We start from the raw sequence: 12,125 nt of genomic DNA, 5'->3' as shown, positions 1-12,125 counted from the left end.
TTAGCTTCATCCCTGAAGGAAGGGATGCCTATCTATATTTGATACTTTGCCACCTCATAATCCCACGTATGTATTACATCTACATACCAGGATCTAGAGAATTTGCAGCCCCCGCAAAATGATCACTGGAATTAGGCCAAGTCCATCAAACATTGTGAATGATTACTAATATTACAACTTTGTATAGAACATTTAGATTTTTTCCATTAAATATATTTTGTTAACACGAAACAACCACCACACATCCCTTACTCATTTCAACTGGTCCTAATTTATGTCCTAATCCATATTATTATAATATTGAAGTAAGAGTTACATAAATCTAGGCTAAAGAGAGAGCTTTAGCTGAAGCTTTCAGACATCAGAGACTGTATGGATATGGGAAACACTGTTCTTGCGGTTAGCTCTCTTGCAATGCCACTAAGGCTTCCCCACATCACAGGCAAATAAGGGTTAGTTTGCGTTGATTCTAAGTTACCACTGAGATAGCCCTGGAACTGAGCTATGTGTTTGCTGTCCACAGTGTTTTTCATAGAAACAATATCATGCAAGACCATTTTGTCCAAGAGACCCCTGCAGGTCTAGAATTCCTAGATAATAAAAGCAAGTGAGAATCCATCATTCTAAGTCTTCATTCAACACTACTTCCCAATATTAAAGGTTCTGGAAAGAATTACATTTCTAGGTTTCAGTTCAGTGTAAGAATTTTCTAACTATTAATAAAAGAATTTCAGTGCCTCAAGATGCATCCCTCATTGTTGCAATGCAATTGGCAAATGAACATACAACTATACATCTAAAAGAAAATGTTGAGAGGACTCAGAATGGAGGTGGAGACTCAGTCCTTCCGAAGGTGTCACACGACTTTAAGAACTAAAATCCAGATGTTGGCTAGGCCAACATCTAAGATAAACTACTTGTATTAAGACTTTGTTGAAGCTCTACTATTACTTCACTGACTAAACTTATAAGTATGTAGTGGTAGGGTTGGTTTTTTTGTTTTTTTCTGTTTTTGTTTTTTGGTGTGGATACCAGGGGTTGACCTCAGGACCTCTCATTCTCCATTTTCTTTCTTGCTCACAACTTGCTCCACTCAAGTCCAGGCTTTTTTCAATACACCAATTAATTATAAGATTCTTATTTATTCTTTCTTATCCAGCTTTGACCCTCCTCAGCAGAGAGAATTACAGGCTGTAGGGTGAATGTCTAGAAATCGAAAGGGTTATTCATTAGAATAAAGATAACATAGATTACAGGTAGATTAATTCCATTAAACTATATATTGGGAGTATGTTTTAAATACGGAATCTTGATGGATTATTTCTTCTTTTACTCTCCTTCGCATTCATTGTTTAAGTGGAAACCAGTAAGTCCTGGTCTAAAGCAACTCCATTTACAAAGTGGCCTCAAGAAAGGACTCACTGAAGAGCAGAACAAACAAAGGATAAGTGTTTAGGGAGGCAGGGGAGGGATACATTTTAAAGAGATGAATTATTTATTCTAGAAAAATGTGAAAGTTATTCTAAAACTCCACTCTTTCAATAGTACAAATATTTGGATGTATTGTACTCATGCAAATTTAAAATGGTAACAATTGACTGTTCATTTCAAAAGCTTTCCTTTCTATCTGAAGAGCAGTTAGTCACCCAAACACAATTGAGCCTCCAATTGAAGAGGAGATCCTGCAAACACTGCCCGGTGGCCTTTCACCTAACAAAGTGCTGGCTGAAGAGAACAGACAAGAGAGGTTAAAACAGGGGCTATGAAGTCAGTCTGCTGAATTTCAATTTCCTCACTATCTGTGACTAATCAGTGAACCCGGAGGAAAGTATGCCACTCCTATGTGCCCTAGCCTCACATCAATAAAGTCAAAATTATAAGGTAATTCATGGAGTTGTTCTAAGATGAAAGGCTCAAAGAAACTCTTTGAGCAGTGTCTGGCACATGGAAAGTGCTTCAAATATTATTAGTATAATCACCACCATCATTATTATTTCCTGTTCGTAGGAATAAAACAAATAGCATATATATAATCAAAATTGAAGTACAATACCTATTTATTAGATAGCTGACCATCCCAGGATCTTTTTTTTTTGTTGTTCCAAGGCTTGAACTCAGGGCCTGGACACTGTGCCTGAGCCTTTTTGTTTTTGTTTTGTCTTGTTTTTTTGGGTCCGGTAGTGGGTCTGAACTCTGGGCCTGGGTGCTGTCCCTCAGCTCTACAGCTCAAGGCTAGTGCTCTACCACTTGAGCCACAGCGCCACTTCCGGCTTTTTTTCTTTTTGCTTATGTGGTACTGAGGAATCGAACCCAGGGCTTCATGCATGCAAGGCAAGCACTCTACCACTGAGCCACCTTCCCAGCCCCCCTGAGCTTTTTTATGCTCAAGCGTAGTACTCTACTACCTGAGCCTCAGTGCTACTTCTGGCTTTTTCTGAATAATTTATTGGAGACAAGAGTCTCGTGTACTCTTTTGCCTGGGCTGTCTTCAAACAGCGATCCTCAGATTTCAGCTTCCTGAGTAGTAGGATTGCAAGTGTGAGCCACTAGCACTTGACCCAAGATCTTTTGTATTCAATCTTCTTCATTTTTTTATATTAGTGTGTAGTTATTGTAAAATGGGGTTTCATTGTTTTATTTCAATGTATGCATAAAAGGTATGTCGATCAAATTATACCATCCTGACATTCTTTTTACCCCTTTCCCCTTTTAAAAGAAATTTTAATGGTTTTTGTTATTCTGTTTTCATACCTGGGGCTGAAGGACTCTGACCATATTCATTTAAGGGAAATCTACCAAGTTATGTGACTCAAGGTGACAATAATGAAGGGTATGACAACCATCACAGTGGCTTAATTCTACTTATTTACCAGTCCTGGATATAACAGGTGGTAAGCAGGTGCATTCTGCTGATAGGCCTGAAGTGGATTTTTATCCTTTCATCTCCAGAGGAGCCATTTCTTAGAAAATCACTCAAAAACAACTTCCCAGTCTCCAGTTCTTTGTAGGCTACATAAATGTCTACATGTCTTCATTAGCATCCCATAGTGATAACAGTTGTATTCATGGTTTCTGCTTTGTTCATTCATAAATGTATACATTTCATACTGCTTTTCAGTAGTTTCCCTGTTTGATAATTGTTTTAAAGAAATTATCTTTGTAGAGTATAAATTCTACCATGTTCATTCAGCTAAAGAATGTGAAGGGGCCTGGTGCAGAGGAAGATCATAAACTTCAGGACGGCTTGGGCTACATAGACCAAAAAAAAAGTGTTTATAAAGAAAATGAAATAAATGAGGCTCTTTTGAAGCTAAGTATAATACTTAATTCAAGTAAAAAAAAAAAACCCAAACCCTAAACTACAAATATCCTAAATGAAAATTTGGGCCTATAGTTTGCTAGTAAATATCAAACCCTACCATGAATTAATGGTATATATAATACATATAGTTAGCCTGACAGGTTCCTTTCCCCAGATTGGCCAACAATGGGCCCTTTGGGTGTAGGCAGCTGATCACCAGTTTCCTCCCTCTCACCTTGAAGTAACATTCCATTTGGTCAGTTACAGGCATAAATGGTAACAGCAGGACCCCTTATCTAGTATTCAGGCAGATGCCAAAAGTCTTAGCCCACCATAATGAAATCCTCTGCTCACACGTTCCACATGAATTCCCACCCTCAGCTCCTATAGCTTACAATTATCACCCCCCCCCCCCAAACTCAGGACAGGTGCCATTTCTCCCTCACCTGTGAGGAGGTGGAGAAATACACACACACACACACACACACACACACACATACATATATACATATATACACACATACTATGGCAGTACAATTGCTCTCAGGGCCTGGCACTTGTAAGGCAGGTACTCTACCATGGGAGCCATGGCTCCAGCCCAGTTTTGCCTTGGTTATTTTCAGGTCAGGGTCTTGTTTTATTTCCCAGGCCAATCTGGGGTGTTTCCTGTCAGCTGGAGATGGCAGGAGTGTACCACTAGCCTAGCCACTGTGCTTCTTCTATAGCTAAAATAACAGGCTTCGCCTAACATCGTCTTATCTGACCATTTCTGCTTGTCTCAGACATATACTAGTTATTGCAAATAAGGGAAACCATGGGACCTATGTTTCTTTGGGCCAGACTTACTTCACTTAATACAATTTTTTCCAAGACTTTCCATTTCCTAACAAATGGGGCAATGCCATTCTTTCTGATGGAGGCATAGAATTCCATCGTGTATATATACGACATTTTCTTGATCCATTCATCTACTGAGGGACATCTGGGTTGGTTCTATATCTTAGTTATGGTAAATAATGCTGCAATAAACATAGTTGTTCTGGTAGCTTTAGTATGGTCTTGTTTGTGATCATTTGGGTAAATGCCCAAAAGTGGGATTGCTAGGTCATCGGGAAACTCTATGTGGAGTCTTTCGAGGAACCTCCATACTGCTTTCCAAAGTGGTTGAACAAGTTCACACTCTACCAACAATGCAGTAGGGTTCCCTTCTGTCCACATCCCCTCCAGCATCTGTTGTTATTAGAGTTCTTGATTCTAACTGGGATGAGGTGGAATCTCAATGTTGTTTTGATTTACATTTCTTTTATAGCTAGAGAAGTTGACCATTTCTTCATGTGTCTATTGGCCATGCTTATTTCCTCTTCAGAAAGGTTTCTCTTTAAGTCTGTTAGGCGAAATGAACCCCAAGATAAAGACACAAGTGGTTTTTTTCTTTCTTGCTATTGTTTCTAACAATATTGTTTTTAAGGTGATTGTTTTGTTGCTTTGTATGTCCCTCCCCCAGGGTATAATAAGTTTTCGCTGTATTTGATGTTGGTATAGTTTGGAGAGGGGAAGGGAAAAAAAACTTTACAACTTTGGCCAGGGGGAGGGAAGGGTAGTCGTGGAGATGGAAGGGCAAGGATGGTAGGGGCAAAACAAAGGAGGAGGCAACAATGCTTGATAAGAAATGTACTCATTACCTTGCTCATGTAACTGTAACCCCTCTGTATGGTATTTTCACAATAAAAAAAAACTTATTAAAAATAAAGATAAAAAACAATAAAATAACAGGCTTGTAATACCATGCCCAGGCACTGGATGGAGTCTTGCAAATATTTTTATGCCCCAGTTGGCCTCAAACTATAATTTACCACCTTCTCTGCTTCCCAAGTAGCTAGAAATATAGGCTTGAGCCATCAACACTGGCTTCCTGTTTATGTTTTTAATATTCAAATAAATGATCTGAGGCAAAGAGTTGGCTAAGAGCAATTAAAATCTTTAGCCAGGCATGATGGTTCACGCTGGCGATCCCAGCTTCTTGGGAGGCACAGATCAGGAGGGACTATGGTTTGAGGCTGGCAAGGGAAAAATGTTAGTCAGACCCTAGCTCAAAACTAGCCCGGCCTGGCGGTTCACACATGTAATCCAAGCTACTCACAAAGTGCCGGGAAGAGGATTGAAGTCATAGGCCAACTTGGACAAATGTTTACGTCTCCCTCTGAAAATTACACTAAAACAAAAAAAGTCTGGGAATTTGGCTCACATGGCAGCAAGCCTGAGTTTAAGTAGCAAGCCCTAAGTTTCAATCCCAGCAGCACATACATACACAAAAATGCTGACTGGCCTTGTGGGTCTCACTTAAGACCCCTACAGTTTTCCTCAGACATGAAGGTGAGAAAAAAAAGTAAATGTTGACAATCATGTTCTGTGAGGTAAGCCAAGCTAAACAGCCCATGTTTTCTTTCATTTGCAGAAGCTAGATCTGAAATACAGCAGGACATGGCAAATTATACAGGACACTAAGGCATTCACACACAGTGAGACCAAAGAAGGATACTTATAGGAGAGAAACACAAAGGTGAAATGCCTCTGATGATATAAAATAATAGTTATCAAAAGGAACTCCAGGAAATGGAAAAAAACATTTTTTTTTCTTTGTTGCTGTATTTCTTTTGTTTTTGTCTTGTTTGTCTGTCTTTTAACGGTAAGGATGGGGCACAGAAATGGAGGGACAAAGGGTGAACAAATGTAGCAGTGGTACTCACTAGACACTATGTGGAAAATGAACTATTCAACTTTCGGATGGGAATGGGAGGGAAAAACTGGGAGAGAATGAAGGAAGGGGTGACATTGTCCAAAAAGAACTATAGTTTTTACCTGACTTATGTAACTGTAATCCCTCTGTGTATCACCTTTATCATAACAAAAATTTAAAAAGAAAATAAGAAAGAAATGTACTCATTACTGACTTAGGTAACTGTAACTCCTCTGCACATCACTTGTCCTATGAGGTTTCTTCCTTCTGAGCTATAATTCTCTTATTTATTTAGACATGTTCCCTGAGGTCCGTGACTACTTCTTGATTGGGAAATAACTGGGGGTGTTGAAATGTCAAGTTTTGACAAAAAAATGTTAAAAAAAAAAAAAGGAAAATACTTTTTCTCATCCATTCTAGTTGTTTTCATCACATTGTCTTTTTGGTAGGAAAAAATGTGTTATGTGGCTACATCTCAGAACTTTAGCAAATGATGCCGCTATCTGTTTTCTACACCTAATTTCCTATTTCTCTCTTCCTGAATTCCTTTAGTCATGAATTGATTTTTTGTTATCATGTTCACCCCTAGTCCTGATTTTTAAATTAGTTTGGTCCTTACTTTGCCTTTTTAGAAATTATCTGTAAACAGTTGTAAAAGGAGTTACCATTCAACAAAGCAGTTTATGAAGAAAATACATCTTGATCAACGTCACCCCTTTCAACATTGTTACCCATACCTTTCAATCAACCCTCTCCCTCACTCTTTTTAATTGTGTAGGCTATACAATGAAGTCTTGACTACATTCTCCCGGCTCTATTCTCTATTCCTCTACTTTTCTTCCCTTGTCTCAACCCCATCTCTCCCTTTCAAGTTACCCTTTCCCTGGTGTTTATTTTGTTAAACTTTGCCTTTGCTTTTCTAAAGAATTACACTACTTGAGCTCTGCCTTGAATCTACCACATTTCCGTTAATAAATCTATATACATTTGCATACTACCCAATGTATCATTTACTTATAAATCCATTAGTTAATTCTAGCTTCCACATATAAGGAAACCATGTAACTCCTGTCCCTCTGGGCCTGACTTAGGTCTTCTATTTCCTTACAAAGTTCAAGTACAAAATGTTCCATTTAACATATTTTCTTAATTTTACTATCCATAATACTTCCTGGAAGTAAGTAATCAGTATCTGGTATGTAGACTTTTATTTCTTTACACCGATTCCATATATTCATTCACCCATCCACTGACACACCTACTCAAGACCACATCTGGACTACAGAGAACTAGCACCCACATAGATACTTAACCAAAGTCAACATTAGGTTCTTTTAAACCACATTCAAATAAGTAAGTCTTCATGGAAACACCTGGAGTTGGCGTAGCTACTTAGATGAGCACATCTCTGGAGTAAAAAAAGAACCTATGTATTTAGAATAAGATGTAAACCACATTTTCCCAGAGGTTGATAGATTATTTATACATTATTTGGACACCATGAACTGTGTAAAGCAGCATTTACAACTGCCACGGCATTTCTCAATCCTCAAACTTTCAGTTTCTCATGTAAGCTCTACCTGTTGCGGCAGACCTTCTCCATCATGGTACTCTTCGTAGCTTTTTCCAACTCTGCTTGGATATTTACAGGTGGAATTATTTACTAAATGTCAATTACAGTACCAGAATATAAAGCACGTGAGGGCACAGACTATGTCTGTCTTGATTAGTCTATATCATCAACACCTAGTACAGTGCTTGGCATATTCTAAGTGTTTGATAAGAGGATATTTACTGGTAAGAGGGCAAGGTTGTAGTCACTTTAACAGGTAAAAAAAATGAAAACTATGAAGCTGTCTGTCATCATTGAATATTTTCTTCTATTTGGTATACTTGGGTATTAGCTTTTCTTTAAGGTTACAGATTTACTTAAGAAAAGCAATTCAAATGTGCAAAGTGTCCTGCAAATGTTTAACTCCAATGTGGAAAGGGTATCAGCAATACTTATGGCAGTAATTTCAAGTGAGATAATGATCTCTGGGTCAATATTGATAGGGTACACTTGGATATGGTATTAATTCCAAGGGGGGAAAATGCTATAATCAATAAGTATATTGACTGCCTACCAGGCATGCAACTTGATTTGCCCAATGTGTCTTAAAAAGTCTCATGTTTCAAACTCTTTACAATATGATTGGCATGCAGCTGAAATAGAGGGGAAGGTTCCTAGAAAGAGTCAATGCTATATTTATGGGAAAATAGCTGGTATTGCACACATGCAAATAAAGAAAACTACACAGTAACACAAACGAAGTGAGTCTAGTCTACTCTGATTGGCAGACATGCAAATGTGAATAGAAGAAAGCTCCAAGTTGTTCAGAGCAATGAAGAATAGGTGGGCTAAAGTAAAGGTTTCAATCCAGAGGGAAAGAGAAATTATCCTAATTTTATAGAGATGTCATGGCATATCCAGTAAATTCAAATGAATTAGTTGTTTAGTGACAAAACTAAGATTCAAACTTAGAACTTTTGCCCTGACATCTTGCAGGAAGTCACATTGACTATACCAAGGAATGGGACACTTGGCTCTCTTAACTTTTCAAAAGCAAACAACTCTTACTGGGTTTCATATGGCAGCATAAACACATTTTTCTCACTCTTTCATTTTATCAGAGGGTATTACTGCTGTCTTTAACTACAAAATAAAGACAAACATAAATATAATATAAATATACTATATATAGTAGATATACACTATATGTCTCAAATATACTATAACTATTAGGTAATAATTTCAGAATCCTTTATCATCATCTGTCTGTAAGAATAAAATGGTCCAGTCAGAGTCTTCTCCGTTTCTTTTCCATCAATTCTGTTTTGGAAGTGCATACTACCTGTTTTCATTGCATTACTTTTTAAAATTTCTAGTCAGCATTAATTTCATTCAAATAGAGTAATCCTCCCCTTAGCAGTGAATAATTTGTTCCCACTCCACACAAACTGTACACACAGTTAGCATAACAGCTTTCGAGTGCTTCAGAAATTTTACACAAGTCTTTTGAAATTATGCTCAAACTGAAGAATATATCTTTGTCTTCCTAGAGAAATTCTGTCTTCACCAGAGAAATTCTGTCTCATGAAAAGGTTCCCCAAATGAAAGAGTTCTATCCCCTCCCTGAAAACCTGTGATCTACCCTAAGGCAACACAACAGAGTGAAAGAACATAAAATCTCAAAAACAGTGACGTTCCCATGTGTCTCTCACAAGCTTGTCACATCAGAACCATACAAAAGCAACAAACACCACCCATGAGACACTGTGCTTGTTCTCAAGTAACACTGCATCACTTGCCATTATGAAAATGGAGAGAATAAAGTCTGTTCTGATGAAATAATATCTCATTTCAATTTTAGCTGGGCACTGGTGACCCATGCCTGTAATCCTAGCTACTCTGGAGATTGAGATCTGAGGACTGTGGTTTGAAGCCAGCCTGAGTAGAAGAGTTCATAAGACTGTTATGTCCAATTAAACACCAAAAAGCTCAAAGTGGAGCTGTGGCTCAAGTGGTAGAATGCTAGCCTTGAGGGAAAAAGCTAAGAAGGCTATGTTCAGGCTCTGAGTTCAAACCCTAGTAATCACACACACACACGCACACACACACACACACACACACACACACACACACACACACACACACACACACACACACCCCACATTTTAATTTTATTCATGTGTTCATTCTTTCTACACTCAAGGTAGATTATAGAAGTAAGGGGCATTCAATACTCACACAGTGAGTACGTCTACTCATTGTACCCTCTGTATAGTTCAATAACCCTCATCCAACCCAAATTTCTGGTTTTATACAAAAGTATTTGCTGCTTAAAAAAATCACTTGCCTTAAACTCCTCCCACTTTCTTTTCTAGCAAACATTCATCATTCTTTAAAGTATAGATTTTGTCTTGTCTTAGGTAAGGCCTAATCTGATCATTCAGTGTCAAATGTATTTCATGTTGATACTCCCAGTTTACATTACATCACATTATATCTTACCATGTAAGACTAAATGTCTGAGTCGACTCCTTACAAGCAGTTGGCATGAACAGGTACGTGTTAGTGTACTCTCTATTCTTCACTAAGTGCCAAAGCTCGTTCCAATGGCATGCTTGTGTCCAATGGCTATGGCAGTCACTGCACCCTATCTACTAGTAACTATGTTATTATGTCTCCTGGCTACAGAGGAGCAGCCATCAAAGTCAATCTGCTCTTGAAGAAGACAGACAGTGTGGCTACTGCAGACCCATTCAGTAGATATGGGTCTCTGGGCTGGGGAGAGGGGAATCAGAGAATCATGTGCTGTCTGCATGCCAGTGAAAACATGTACACAGGGACTTGGAATTAATAGCGGTCAAGGGCCCTATCAGGCATTCTAGACACCAGGCCCAGTACAGGAAGATACCTATAACACCTCACTAATGTCAGGAACTTCCAGACTGACTCAGAAAATGGGTTGCCTTTTCCTGCCTCTCACAGGCCGTTTGACCTCCTATCTATCATTTGATCGATTTTTCTTCTTCTGTTCCTATTTTTCTTAGTCTCTAAAAGTCACACTCACCTATTCTGACATATCTGGAAAGGAATAGTACTTCCAAATTAAGAGATTACCATTATAATAAAAGAATGTAATAATGGACCTCTTGCCGTGCCGTTTTCTGGCTAGTCAGTAATAATGACCTCGTTTCCTTGTTTCAGGCACTTTATGCAACTGTAGAGAGACAGCATAAGACATGGAACAGAATGGGCTTTATTCCACTGCATTACTTCCTGTTAACCACGGGGATTCATTCAATAGGTTAAGGAGGGAAAAGCTAGTATTTACCCTGAAGTTTAATTTTCTTGAAAAGAAATGAATGTGTACTTGCTTATCACAGGAGGTGATGGTGTTGGTGCTCAGAAAATATTATTTGAATTTGATCTGAAGCTATGCACTTTTCTGTTGATCATTTAGAGGCGCAATCACACCGTTCACATTTAAAACTACAGCCTTTTCTGGAGTACGACTGTTACCTCTAATTATTATTTTCTTTAAAGTAAAAATCTACCATAGTAGCTGTTGATAGCTTTACTTATACATCAAAAATATGCTAGAAAATACATGGAGTATAATTTTTATCTTTGATTACTGTTTTATAAAAATAGGAGTAGGAGAGTAGGAGCTGGTGGTTTTACTTATGCAACCGACATCTTATGGAAAATATATAACAAGTCCAAGTGGTTGGGTCCCACCTATGACAAATATAATTATGATAGTCTCTTTAACTACAATCACAAAATGTGCATCAAACAAAAAGTAAAAAAGGAGGGGAAAAAGAGAATGATTAAAAAAACCAGCAAGCAAATTTGAGACAGTAGGATAAATGTCCATAAGAAGGACTTTAAACACTTACCTTTGTTATTGTATACATCTAAGTAATTTGGTGCTGAAAAAATGGTAATTAGAGAAGGGAAGCCTGTTGTTTGGCTTTTCCTGTACATGCGATACCTAAAAACAATAAATGTAAATTAAAACTTGGCTAGCATAGAAAAAGGATTACACCACATTATAGATTTGGAATAGTAAATTAAGTGAATTAAGTTCAATCTTTCCAAGAAGATTCAATTACGTAACACCAAATAAAATTTCCTCTCTGAAAAATAGTCATCGACTCATTGTAGATAGGACAACAAACATACAATCACATGATCAATTTCCAAACAGGAATCTTCTAAATTTAGTGAGCTTCAGGGGTGCATGAAACTCAGTGGAAAGTCTTAATTTATTTCCATGTGTTGTTCAGTAGAATAGATAATGGCTAGTTAGTACACATTTTTTTTCAGAATAGTTTTACATAAAACAATCGAGTAAGTTCAACTATATACAAAGTCTAATCACCAATAACTAGGTCAATCATTCCATAAATCTACATAATGGTTCCCTATAATAAGCCTTTTGCCTAGACTAAGAGTGACTCATTTAATGTATGGATTTTAGTGAGACTTTCTATTTTAGAATTTTATTTATCGCTGTGCTCTGCTGGTGTCTGCAG

The 12,125-nt window shown here is 37.8% G+C and overlaps 1 protein-coding gene across 1 annotated transcript in view; it reads right to left on the bottom strand.

Annotated features, from left to right (window-relative positions):
• Positions 1 to 12,125, bottom strand: part of Ppp3ca (protein phosphatase 3 catalytic subunit alpha) — a 250,891-nt gene that overhangs the window by 38,815 nt on the left and 199,951 nt on the right. The window contains exon 8 of the mRNA XM_042701565.1: positions 11,487 to 11,581. Coding sequence (XP_042557499.1) covers positions 11,487 to 11,581 — 95 coding nt within the window. The remainder of the gene's footprint in view (positions 1 to 11,486; positions 11,582 to 12,125) is intronic.

The sequence above is a fragment of the Dipodomys spectabilis genome, unplaced genomic scaffold, assembly GCF_019054845.1.
Source record: "Dipodomys spectabilis isolate Male_0828 unplaced genomic scaffold, ASM1905484v1 ptg000297l, whole genome shotgun sequence".
Classification (NCBI taxonomy): domain Eukaryota; kingdom Metazoa; phylum Chordata; class Mammalia; order Rodentia; family Heteromyidae; genus Dipodomys; species Dipodomys spectabilis.
The sequence above is the reverse complement of the archived record's forward strand: the minus strand, read 5'-3'. Positions and strand labels throughout refer to the sequence as shown.